Consider the following 13793-nt stretch of genomic DNA (forward strand, 5'->3'; position numbering starts at 1 on the left):
CATTAGAAGATGCAGATATTCTCTGTCACAGGCCAAGTCCTGGTTGGTGCCTGCAGACAGGCATGATGAAGAGACTTTGAGACTGGCACGTTTGTGTATGATGTGCACGTATTTTGACCTCAGCCATTCTGTTCCCCCCTCACACTGTAAAGGTCAGAACTAAGTTGTGCAGAAATCTGTGAATCGAGGTCCTGGACACTTCTGAAATCTTATGTGCATAAATATGTGGCCCACACCCCTGAACTCATGCCACACCTAGTTATATCCCTCTTGTTTGTGTCACGGAAAAGCTGCAGTGACCTCTCCAGTGGGTTTGTGCAGTTTGGAATAAGGCTATTTCTGCTTGCTGCACATTTCTTAGCATGCAGCTACGTTTACGCTAATCTGTATGCAGTGCCAACACAGTTTTGGCCCTGTATGTTTGCCTTGTACTTTCCAGTTTTCCCTTCTCTTGTAATGCGTTCATAATTTCAACAGATCTGCTATGGAACCACATATTAGCTTTATTTTTTTGTGCAATTGTACTAAATCCAGTCCTTTTGAAATCAGATAACATCGATTCAGACTGAAGACATTTCAGGGATTTCACATCCATATTCAATCTAAATAAAGGAAAGCAGGTTAAATAAAATCCAGCTTCTCTGAAGAGAAAAAGGAACCGTTATTATTGTGTGGAGAAGTCAGAAAAAATAAAACGGAGGGGAGGGCAAGTTTATTTAAAAAAGTAAATAGAATATTGCTGCCCACAGTTTGACTTTGTCTGGCTGGCTGAAAGTTAAATTAATATCACAGCTGAGGTTTTTAAAGATACAAAGGAGGAGAATGAAAGCCAAAAGGTGGGATTTTGAAACAGACATCGTGACTCAGGAGCATGACTTCTATTTTTCTAATTTTTTTTTTTTTTTTTTTTTAAAGTGAGTACAGTGCCATGAAGTCTGGCTGATTACTGTTACTGAAGCACAGCATATTGCTGTAGCTCACGTCCCAGCAGCGCTGTGCCTGTGTCGAGGGTGCTGAGGCTGTGCTAGCTTCCTGTCTCTCCCAGCACAGCACTGCTCTGGCTCTGCTGCTGCACCCCCCGACCCGGGTCGGTCACTGCTGGGGTCTTTACATAGTGCTCTGCGATGTGGTACAGATATGCCCCTTGGCGTTCCTGAAACTTCCTACTTGTGGCTCCCAGGGAAATTGCCTCTTGGCCTTTTGTACAGACATAATACTCTGCTTTTCAGACTACAAGACACAGTACAGCTGTCTCTCTGGGATTTATAAAGCGAGATTTGAAGGCGTCATCTCCTTTAGCTTGTGTCCCTGTGTTGAAGCTGATCCTAGTGTGAAGCCCAAGAATTCAAGAAGTCGGGTTTTGCCAGCAGCAGCTGGCACTCCCTGGGGAGATGGGGGAAGCGCAGGCGATGGGGTCGGAGAGTGGCGAGTGCTCAGTTTGCTCCCAAAGAACGGGGAGCAGCAGACACAGGGCAGCCCCTGGGGACTGTGAGCCAGACCCCCACTATCTCCTATTGCAGTGCCGCTCCTCCTCCTTTGGTCTCTTTTCTCTAGCTGTTACTAAGCCCTAGCAACACTTTTGCAGCTACCTGACGACACACGTGTTGTTGTGCTAAGGTAGCTGTGAGGCAAAAACTGGGGCCTCTTGAAATTGTTTGTCTTCGGCTTCCTACCTAGCCTGTGATATCATCTTTGTCGTTTCATTTTGTTAGGTAAAAAAAGCAAAAAGAGAATTAAAGGGGGGAAAAAAAACCTTTGAAATTTATGAATGTCGAAGCAGGTCGTTAATAATTCCTCCTGAGACATTAATTATGGCTATGAAACTCCTTGAGTCAAATCCTAACCACACCTTAAGGTCATTGGTATTGATCTTATTGGAGGGATGAGTTAACTATTTCCATCAATAATGACTGTGCAGGTCCCCATGCCTCTCCATGAGGCTCTCTCCGTGCACATTGCACACTGCTTCTCCGTGGCTTCCACATCTCTGTGCTGCTGGGCTCTGCGCTGTACAGACTTGCCAAGATTTTCAAAGGGGCAAGTGATTTTGGGTGCCCAGCTTCAGATACTGTAAAGGAACCTGGGTTTTGGCAGGCTATGTTCTCTGCACACCATTCCCCAGATGTTTTGGAAAAACAAAGCAATAGCACTTAGACATTTAATGTCTGTAACAATAATAACCATGTGATTTCTTGTAGAAAATATTTAGAGTACTGTACTTAATCATACTTTGCATAGAGTAATTACAAAATTAGTGTCTATCTTCACAACCAAGTATCACAATATTATGATGGGTGAAAAATGGATTTAGGTATATTTACTTTAATTTCTGTGTAGACAAATTATTATGACTGTTCTCCAGAAATGAATTAAAAGTGAGTGTTTTTTCCTTTTCTTATATGATAGATGTGGATGAATGCCAAGCCATCCCTGGGATCTGTCAAGGGGGAAATTGCATTAATACTGTTGGATCTTTTGAGTGCAAATGCCCAGCTGGACACAAGTTTAATGAAGTGACACAAAAATGCGACGGTAAGAACTTTTTAGAACTTTCTTCTGAAAGTAAAGCAGGGGAAAGTCTTCCTTTTGGGGCCAACTTTGTTTAGAAGTTTCTAACAAACTTTCCAGTCTCTTTTGCCCTGAATATACAAATAGCAGTCTTCATAACAAATACAAGTAATGGTCCTTTCTCCTTCTAAACCAGAGAATCTTAAATATTGGCCCTGCAGCTTTTTCCAGTCTTTTATTCACGTAACATTTCAGAGACTTAAAGGTACATCTGAAACAAATTAAACATTAAAGCTAAAGCTATTTTTTAACTGATAGGTTGCTTTAGAAGTGCTCGAGGCACATATCTCTCTGTAGATCTTTTAACCAAAAAGTGTATATGACACTATCCCACCTACTCAGGTAAACTGTATTTAAGATTAATAGGAATGAAACACTGCTGAGTGAAGACTGCAAGACTATGCTGTAAAATCATCTTTGCAGTTGCAGATGTTAAAGAAGGACAAACATTTTACCTTTCCTTATTGGTCATCCTATTTTGGAAGTACAACAGGTACTAGATATTAGTGAGGAAATTTGCAGTGCATTATGGAATCTTGGTAATTTTTAACTATAATTTGGTAGTATTTTTTCTCTCTGTAATATAGTAAACAGGCGTAAGTGTCTCCTATGCTTTAAGAGAAATTTGGATGCATAAGGAACGTAGTATTAAAATGTGCTCAGTTATGAATCACCTTCTTTACTGTGAAGTCCACATAAGTTTTAAACTCTTATAACTGATTCTCCTTTCAGTCATTAGACAAAAATTAAATTAATTGAGCTGACAAGTTTCATAAGTGGTTAGTGATTTTGGAGTGCCAACTTTCAATATCATAAGTGTGTGACTGTGAAAGTAAGGTGTGCGTGCACCACTCTTTCTTGTATCAGGTGCCTTTAAGGAAGCACTCAAATTTTTTACGACTTACCCTTTCAAAGGAAAAAACTATTTCAAGCAAAACTATAATTTAGGTGCAGGTTAGGGAAAGCAACTTCAGAAGAGTTTGTACACAGCATGGTTTTCATATTGACTGCCAAAGGTTTTGGCAGAAAGTAACCCAACTTTAGGTTAGAACAACATTGCAAGTGTTTCCCTCTGTGGATGAAGGACCAGGAACATGGTGAACAGGAAACACTGAACATGTGCCTTGTTAAATATTGGTACTTGAAAAGTGGAGAACTGTAGGCTTGCATAGGCTGCATTGTACCAACATTCCTATGATATTTTTTGATTGCTGAATCATGTTATAACAAAAAACCCTAAGGAAGAACAAAAAACCCCAAACAGCCACCACCTTCAGAGTCTGCACTTGGTAATAGTTGAGGGACTGGACCCAAGAAACTGGGAGTGCTTGATTTGTTCCCAAATCCTACCACAAATTTCCTGCCCCATCTTGTGAAATCCCTTTGGAATGGTTGCCTGGCTGCAAAGATAGATGAAGTTTCCTTTCTTCAATTCCACTCCTGCAAATTTTTGAACTTCAACAGACAAGAGACTTACTTTCAGTACATCTTTATATCACATGTACAAAGGAATTTTAGTTTAAGCTGTGTAGGTATGAATACAATTAAAGGAATTAAAAGTAGCACCTTAATACCAGTGGCATTAAATAGGACAGTGATTCAATAGTTAAGAGCATAGTGACATAGCAACAGAATATCCATTCTACTTTTATTTTAATTATCCCTTTGAGTTTTAAGTTGACATCTCCAATATGATACAAGGTATTTGCCTTATAGTAATTAACTGTAATTAATTCTAATAGATAATAATTAACATCCATCTGATCATGTGCTTGGTTTAACTTCTTATCCGGCAAGTAAGATTTCTGGCAGCTGTAATGTGTTCTTGGTCGCTGATTTAGTAGAACTGGGAGCTACCTGCTGAATTACCAGTACTGTTTTTTCAGTGGGTCCCCATTAAAGTAAGATCATGACAGAAATCATTAGGTACAGTGAGACAGCACAACAAGATGGGAAATGAGGTGTGTTGGCCCAAGTTCTCTTTATTAGCATAGCTGGTGGAAAACTGTATATTAAGTGTTACATTATTTCACTATTTCATATCACCATTCCACTTCCAGTTACATGACTGCTGAGGTAAATACTTTTTTGTGGTAATTGGCGGGAGTAATTTTTCCTGGAGTGACATTGACGTCTGCGAGTACATCGAGTATACTTACCTTGATAAAACTCACATACTTAACAATGACAATGTTGCTTATATGAATGTCAACACTAATATAAATAGTGAAATACTGTTTGGGTTAGGCTCAACCATAAAATAAAGAGTGATGATTTTGCTTTTAAAAAGGTCAAACTCTATATAAACAGTGGCAACACTGACTTTAAGATAAACATTGGTGATTTTGAGTCATAAAATGCTTGAATCTGATCCATTCACGACTGCATTTTTCTCTGTTAATTAAGGACTCTATTCAGACCAGAATGCAATTTCCACATTTTTTGTCACTGAGACTTTTGGGACTCCTGTGGAGTATAATCCTGGAGCAGAAGCCAGAAGTCTCTTAGCAGTGCTCCCAGGGCACTCGGACTCGAGGCTTTGGCAACACCCTTGAAGTAGCACTGAACAAAAAGTCACACCCCTCTCACACACCCAAGTGAGGAATGCGACCCACATCACGACAGCTAGCAAGATGCTGGGGAGGAATGTGTGCACGGAGGGCCCAAGGCCCCGCACTGCTTACGATGGCTCGGTCTGCGAGGTCTGGTTATCCGTATGCCACCCCAATCTCTCCACTCCTTTCCTGCAAAGGCAAGAGGCCACAAAGGATTAGAGCATCCAATACTTTACCTTGGGGAAGAGGAATAGATAATTTTTATATTACTGAATTCTTGCATTACCATCTTCACAGGAGAAGTAGAACAGAGATCCTCTCTACTCTCTAAAATGCTCATTAGCGGTCCTGTGGGACTTTGGGTGTTCCCCCATCTGTTGGGGCCAAATTCCAGTTTAGGCGTTACATTTAAATTCCTCCAATCGTTTTTAATGACTATGATATTATTCACTCCTTGCCTTGGCGTGTTGGGTGGCGTCGCAGTATTTCATCTCAGAAATTTTTGTGGTTGGTGAAATCATTATTACAGCCATGTGTCTATCTGCTTGTAGATCTCTGGAGAAGAGGTTGGATAGAGTCCTGTGATGCCATTATTTCTGTCTGGATTCTCTGTGTCGGGAGAGCAACTGGGTGATTGTAGGTGGCTGTGACAGGCAGCTGTCATTGATCAGTCTAGAGAGAGAATCTCCCTTTCTGCTTCACTTTGCTGGTTCTTCTTGTAGGTACCATGGAAAAAAGTGAGCTGTTTTTAAGCTCAGCTGGATTCCAGGTTCCTAGAAGATGAGAGAAGTGCTAAGTAGATACAGCTGCATTATTAAGATAGTCACTGGAAACCAGGGAGAAAGTAACTACACATCACAGGCGGGCTACTGATGGTAATTAAGGAGTGATTAGGGCTGGCGTAGGTTGTTATTCACATGACTGTAGATAACATAAACTCCTGGCTGTGGAAGAAACCCTCCAAGTTCCCTCTGTTTACGTGTACAGCTATCATCAGGTATAAGAAGGTATTTGTTAAGTTTTTTTCTGCAGACTTTGAAAATTTTTCTGCATTGGGTCTATGAAGATGATTTAGTGTATGGATTGAGATTTGTTAGTGAAGAAAAATAATACAGACTTTTATTTTAAAATCTCTGGCAAAGTTTAAGGGGAATTACGGTCATTGCCTGACTTCTGCAGTAGATATGTCAGTTTCTGTCTAGAAATCTCGTGAAACTTCAGAACATTGACTTAGTGGAGAAAGCCAGGAAAGGTAATTTTTATTGCCTACAGTCATCCTGCTTTGAGCTACAATTCTGTCAGATTGCATTAGTTAAATGCTCAATGCTTTCATATGGTGGATTTCCAAGAAAAACCCAAGTGCATTGAGAAGGGTGGACAATTCAGTAGGTGCTACGGTTCCCTTTGAGTCAGTACTGAACCATTGCCTCAGTATGGTGCCAGGGGACACTGTGCTGATGGAGATACTGTGAGACATAATGGTTAAGCTCCTGATTGCTATGGTCATCACAAGTCCCCTTTACTTACAGTTAGCAAATCTCCTCTGCAGTTTAAGATTTTCATTCATCATTATTAAGCAGTAAAACAAACTCTTTGGCTTTTTGCAATTTACAGATGCAATATTTTCGTAGGTTCTGTTTCACTTGTGTTTGTAAGGTGCCTAACAAAAGATCCTGATTCAAAACTGCCGATTATGCCCCTAGTACATAAGATAGGAGGGGTCTCAGACCACACTGAATTTGATCATTAATACTAATTATAAAATACCTATTCTTGTGCCAGAACTAATTTAGCTAACCTGCTCCTGCTTCTCTTTTTTTTTTTGTCTTGAAGATATTGATGAATGCAGCACCGTTCCTGGAATCTGTGATGGAGGAGAGTGTTCAAACACAGTTAGCAGTTACTTCTGCAAGTGTCCTCCAGGGTTTTATACAGCTCCTGATGGCTTGAAGTGCGTAGGTGAGTAGAATCCTGTAAATAATAAGACAGTAGGTGTCATGAACATTCATGAATATCTGAAATGGGTAACAGTGTACCAGAAACCTATTTCAACTCATGATCCTTCCTTTATATAGAAGTACATCATGTGCCCATATATGTATTCTGAAATGAGTTTTCCATTTGCAGGATGTTTCCTCTTTCCTTCTTCGTTGTGACCTTCTGTTTCATTGTTCTTATTACAGTTTTTCTGTTACGCCGTATCTGTTGCCTTAAAATAGGCAGAACTTGTTTAACAGATCTCCTTGATATTCTTGCTCTCATGTTTGTCTTTGATTTAGTCCTTGTTATATTCAGCAGTCATTTAGAAAAGCAAATATACTTGAGAGAGAACGTAATCACCCCGAACAGCTTTTTTTTTCCCCCCTTCTTTCCAATTGTTATGACCTTAATGCAGATATTTTTCATTAAAGGAAGCAGTGTGATAAGCTGGGTGTGGGACATTTGTATCTACTTTCACGATGTTGATGATTTGGCAGTGCTGTTCTTTCAGGCTTTCACTGTGGCAAAGCAGAACCTGTCTTCCAAAGGCCAGACCAGGAATCAAAGGACTATGTGAATTAAATTACTGCCACTGCAGTGCCAAGGGCATGAAAGAGTAGTATTAGCATTTATTGCTTCTGGAAAGCATGCAACCTGCTCTGAGGCAGGTCAAGTATTCAATTTTTTTTTTTTTTTCTAATTTCTACACAGTAATTTTTTTTCACTGCCAGTGCTGAATTTTGAGCAATTATTGTCATTTGAGAATCAAATTAAATATTTATTTCCTCAGTTTTGGCTTGTTTATTAAAAGGCTTATACACAGTGCTGGCCCTGGTGTTCAAAGAGAGCACTCTGTGTCTACTACCTTTGGTAGAAAATAATTTGGGCAAAAATTGGAAAAAGAAAAACAACTTCACAGACAGAAGTACCAAATGATACTAAGTTCTCCAAGAGATCTGGAAGTAGTTTGGCTTATGATTCATTTTGAATGCCATTCTATTTCTGCAGGTTGTGAGAAATTAACTGTATTTTATCCATTATCAAGAACAGTATTTTGGTAGATTGGATCCGTACTGTCCACTTAAAATGCCAGTAGGAGTTGCTTTTTTTTTGCTTCAGATTAATAGCTCCTAAATGACTGTGGGTCATTAAATAATTGATTGCTTCTTCTACTTAATATTTATGAAGGAGGTTCACCTTTCTGTAACAAAAAATTTCTAGAGATGCACAACATCCATTTTCTTTTTGCTTTTTATAGTCATTGCTTAGTCAGGACTGCCCAACATTCTCACCCATGTTATATTCCTGCAGTTTTCCAGCCTTTTTTACCCATTGTATTTGTAGGCTGAAAGAGTTCAGCTAAAGAATTGAGTATTTAAATGATGACAGGCTATCTTAAGTAATATGCCAGACTATGAGCCATCATTAAAATTTTGGCTTTGTGTCCAAGGCAGAATGTGCTAAATGGGAAGCACTATTCATTATCTGCAGATATTTTGGATTTTTGCTAATATGCAGACTGCATACTTGCCATATTAATTAGGACAGAGCCCAAATCTGCATTTGAGCTGGGCAAAACATGTAATCTTGATTTAATTACAACATGCCTGTCTTAAGTGAAAAGTGGTAGCTGAACGTGTCTGTTCTGTTAGAGATGAGGAAGTGCTTCTGAGAAATGTATCCCTTGTGGGACTCAAACTGAGCAGCACTGGAGCCGAACATCCAAAGGAAGAACCAGGAGTTCCATTATTACAATCCTTAAAAATAAGAATAGACAAAGCGAAGATAATATCTCCTAGAGCTGTAGAGCAGAAACAAGAGCAGGACATCTCAGCTGAAGTACATGAAGAGTGCCATGCGGAAAGCTGCTAGCCCATACTTCCAGCTGGCATAAATTTGTTTGGTCAGTTCTAATTTTCGATGGCTTTTTTTTTTTTCCTTTTTCCGTTTTTAAAAATTTTTTTTGAAAGGCATGTTTTTCTTGACAGTTATTTTCATTGTGATTTTTTTCCTTTTCAAAATACTTTTTTTTAAAGTGAAAAATACTATAATATTAAAAACTGGAACAGTGAAAGAGTTGTTTACTACTGTTCTTACTCTTATTTGTGTGTTTTACCATTTGGAACAGAAAAGGAAGGAGGGAAAAAAAAAAAAGGAAGGATTTGTCACTTTTCTTAAGAAAAAAATTACTGTATTTTTCTGAAAATGATGGGGCTTTTGGATAAGCTCTTACACCTGTAGGTAGACAAAGATACTTGCTGTGTGTTTACATTTTTATGGCACATTGTGTGCTTGCACAGATCCTGTGTAGATCCTTTTTCCACTTCTGCCCATTACTACTTTTTTAAATGTTTCAAAACTTGGTACTAACCAAAACTGAGGAGGATTAATTACACAGGATAATGATAGGGTCTGTTAGAAGACTTCCTTCCTTACCATGCATCCCACCATCACACCAAGCATCTGAATATCTCTCCACTCCATATGAAGACCAAAATTTTAACAGATGCAGCGAGGAACAGTTTGTATCAGAGCTTTATTTGGTTTTTTTTTTGGTTTTTTTTTTTGTTTTTTTTTGTTTTTTAAATCGTAGATTACAGAGTGTAGGTTTTTGGTAGTTTAGTTGGGTACCAGCAGGAAATGGAAGACCAGTAATAGAACTGAATATTTTTTTCTCTGTTTTGGATTTCCATTATATGATAATACAAGTGAACTAGCTTCAGTTTGGAAGCAAAGGCCAACTGACTCTTTTAGCTCTGCTGCCAGTAATATCCGTGTTCAGGGTTCGAGCTAATAAAAGGCAGAACCATCACAGACTCTCCCAACATATCACAATATATCAATTTCCTCAAAATAATAAGAAACTTCCCTGCTTTTTTTATATCCACTAGAATAGCTAGTAAACTCTGGAAAGCACTGTTACTAGACAGATGAATCCACCATGCCCTGGATAACTGAGATACGGTTTCTGTAGGGAATGGTGTCTGCTGCTGTAAAGTTACATCTGCAAATTTTTCCTCTGCGTTTTGACAGCAAATGTTCATATGTTTTAGAAAAAAAAAACTTGGTCTGGTTTATCGTGCAGCATCAAATCACACCACAGCTTATGCTGAGTTTGACATGATGTGGCATTGTGAAACAATTGCTCAGATGTTCAGATTGAATCACAAGATTTTTTTTTAAATTATAATTATTTTTATTTTGCTCCCATCCACATTTTTTCTCCCTTCTCTAAGCTGAGGGATCTCTGTGCAATATTGTTAGAGCTGACTGTATGAAATCTGGGTACAGGATGTTCTTTGTACAGCACATGCTTACCCTTTTCAGACAAGAAGCCAGCACACCTCCATAAACAATGTAATGGCACCAGTTAAAGCTGTGTTGCTCTTTTTTGCCTGCAAGCCTATATCTTGTCAAATCACTGCATACTTCAGCTGGGGAAGCTATGAAATTGGGAGCTGCAATGCGATTTTACTGCTGTACATCAGTGCCTTTCAATTCAAAGCTTAAGCAGTGTTGATCTGGTACTTTCATAGACATGACACTGCAATTTTTCTTTGGGGGCACATTGTATATTGAATACATGTTTCTGCTCTATTTTTGCCTCCATTAATTCATTACTGTTCCATATTTCACTTCAGCTTTCTCACAGGAGGTGAGAAAAGCAGCCCAAATATTATCTAGATTTTTCTGGTTTTCTCCCTTCTGTTTTCTGATTATTGTAATGTTGCAAGTGCTATGTCATCAATAATGTAATCAGCCAAGAAAAATGGGACCTCTCTCTTTTGAGAAACTCACGTTCCTCACTGGACTGATGATTACATATTTATTTCTTTTTCTTGATAGATGTGCGACCTGGATACTGCTTCTCTTCTCTGACCAACGGGCGCTGCGGCAATCAGCTCCCCCAGCCTTTGTCCAAAATGCAGTGTTGCTGTGACAGTGGCCGATGCTGGTCTTCTGGTGCAGCCTCCGCTCCTGAGATGTGCCCGATCAGATCCACCGGTATGAATCCACCTGTAGTCTTTTGAGTGTGGCTGAACACTGAATTAGGCAGTGATTTTATTTTATCAGTAATGTTTTAATTAAAAGAACGACACAGGATGGTTGAGGCTGGAGGGTACCTTGGGAGATTGTTTAGTTCAACTCCTGTGCTCAAAGCAGAGCCTGCTATGGCAGGTTGCTCAGGATCCCCAGGAGGCTAGGGCAAGTAAACAAAGGATTTTATTTGTTGCTAATTAATGTTTTGTAGCCTGGTTATTCTGACCTTACCTGATTCAGATTTTGTTTTCAACATCCTCTTCACGCTTGTTACTTCCTCCAGAGCCTTCTAATAGATCCCTATTCTCTCTGCAATTTCATTCTCATTGGAAAATTGGGGTTTCCTTCCTCTTATGTCTAGCTTTCTGAGGTGCCGTTTATTTCCTGACATTTGACACAAAACATTATTTCTGTCTGCTACCAAAATGTACTGTACTTAATGCCTCCCTGTGTGTTGAGATCCCCAGATAATGTGAGATTTGCGTTTAGAGAAGATGGTGAGCAAAGTGTGGAACTAAGTGTGAGGGAGTGGAGGAAGGATGTTTTTGACATGGGTTAGGACTGGAGACCTAATGAAATGTTTTAGAAAAGAAGAATAGAAGAAACTTAAGGATTGATGGGAGGAGCTCAAGGGAGGTTCAGAGTTTAGGGAGGAATGGGGGTCATAACACTACAGCAGTATAACTCTGTACAAATTGTCAGAGATCATGTATGGGAGTGTTTATTGCTCTTGGTTTTAATCCTTTGAGTGAAAGTATGTAATACTAGAGCAGAGGTCTATGTTCAGAACTCTTGGAAGACTCTTCCTGGTTCTGTCAGTATCTCATTAATAATGTTTAAACATGTTCAATGTCCAACACTGACTAGAATAATGCTAACAAAATAGTGTAATCTATTGATGCTGATCTGAAATGGGCAGACACGGAGAAAGCTTTCAATCTTAACACGGTCCCTGTTTTCTTTACATGCTTTCTAATTATTCATATCTAACTGGTGAATAATCTGGGTGGAAAAGTGAAGTAATTTGGCCAAGGCTACAGACTGAGACGTGGTGGAGAAGGAGCTAGAACCCAAGACTTCCTGACTCATAAATTCATGCAAGGTGTTCCAGATCATGATTACATGCCACTTTTTTTTCTTTATTTTTTTTTTCTGACTTGGGATATAAATTGAGACTATAAATTACTCTTTTCAAAAGTGCTTTGAAATTATTTGAAAGGCCTTACATGTATGTAAGGTATTGCTGTCATTATTTAATCAGGTTCAGTTATTCCTTAATGTATCCTGAGAAAGCGAGATGAGGAATTTAGAGCTGTCAGTGGCCCAAAGCCTTTCTAACTCTGAAGTGGAAATTTACTGCAATGTAGAGTGGAGCACTAGCTGCATAATGTAACCACGCGGTTGCATTTTCAATGTGGGCTGCAGACCCAGATGTTACTATAAAATAGGCTGTTTATTGCTAGAAATTATACATGGAGATTAAAGTTGCAATAAAAAAGGCTTGCACTGTATTTCTTTGCATAGCATGACAATAATTGTTTATGTGGAATGACAGGGTTCACTATTGACACTATAAATACTTTAAAAGTGGTATCGCAGGCATCCAGCCATGTGTGTGTCAATTCTCACCTCAGCAGTCCCTTCATGTGTGCTAATGCCATTCAACCGTGGGGCAGCCCCAAGGCTCTGCCTTCTTTTTGCACAAAGGGCCTAGGATCCTGGTGGATTGGCTTTGGATAATTGGGTATTACCAATCTGGAGTAATAAAGAAATACAGTATTGTTTCTTTCACAAAGACTAGTCAGTGGGTTATAAGAGAATGTGTGATTGGAGAATTGACTATTAAACCCACCATCATTAGCAAACATTTGCATATTGGAATTTGTGTATTTACATACACAGACACTCTTTCTTCTGAATGTCTGTTTTATCACAGGTAGGCCGCTGGTTGGCAGCAGATTCAGCTTACATATGAATAGGCAAAATGGAAAGCTAGGAAAAAACCAAATAAACAAAATACGATATGTAATACAATAAAATTTTCTTGGGAATGATTTAAAGATTGAAATCACTCTAAGGAACAGTTGAAGGAAATGCAGTGACACATGAAACAAACTGATTATTTAAGAGCATTAAAATAAATGCAAAGACCATGATCAGGAAAAGCAGAACTTTAGGTTACCGTGTTTATTTAACACATCCTCTGTGATTCGGGAGGAGCTTCTAATGTGTTTTACAGGTGGAAATAGAAGTGAAATTAAAGTGTCAAAGGCTGAAATATCCAGCTTAGTTCACTCAACACTGAATTTATTTTTCAGTTCTCATTTTTTTTTTATTGTTTCAAAAATTCATGCATCTCTGGAGCATTTTGTTTTCATTATATAATTCCTCTACCCTCTTGTGCCATAAACTTTAAAATTTTGGAGTTCAAAGATATTGGCTGCACAAATAGTTATTTGTGTATACATGAACTGTGGACATGAATTAGGTCAGCTGGAAATGCAGTCTTTAATTGCGATTCTCTGCGTGCGTTCTTTGGATCGCATGTTCCAAACCCACACTTCCCCAAGACAAAAGAGTTGGGGGCAGGAGGAAAAGTGGGGCAGTAGGGCAGATGCCGCTAATAGAGATAAACAATAGGAGAATGCA

At 39.0% G+C, this 13793-nt stretch overlaps 1 protein-coding gene across 1 annotated transcript in view; it reads left to right on the plus strand.

The window, feature by feature from the left end:
- FBN1 (fibrillin 1) overlaps window positions 1-13793 on the plus strand; it is a 159352-nt gene that overhangs the window by 58699 nt on the left and 86860 nt on the right. The window contains exons 8-10 of the mRNA XM_086756906.1: window positions 2407-2532; window positions 6957-7082; window positions 10950-11108. Coding sequence (XP_086613032.1) covers window positions 2407-2532; window positions 6957-7082; window positions 10950-11108 — 411 coding nt within the window. The remainder of the gene's footprint in view (window positions 1-2406; window positions 2533-6956; window positions 7083-10949; window positions 11109-13793) is intronic.

This window comes from Chlamydotis macqueenii, chromosome 12 (assembly GCF_036417535.1).
Source record: "Chlamydotis macqueenii isolate bChlMac1 chromosome 12, bChlMac1.mat, whole genome shotgun sequence".
NCBI lineage: Eukaryota > Metazoa > Chordata > Aves > Otidiformes > Otididae > Chlamydotis > Chlamydotis macqueenii.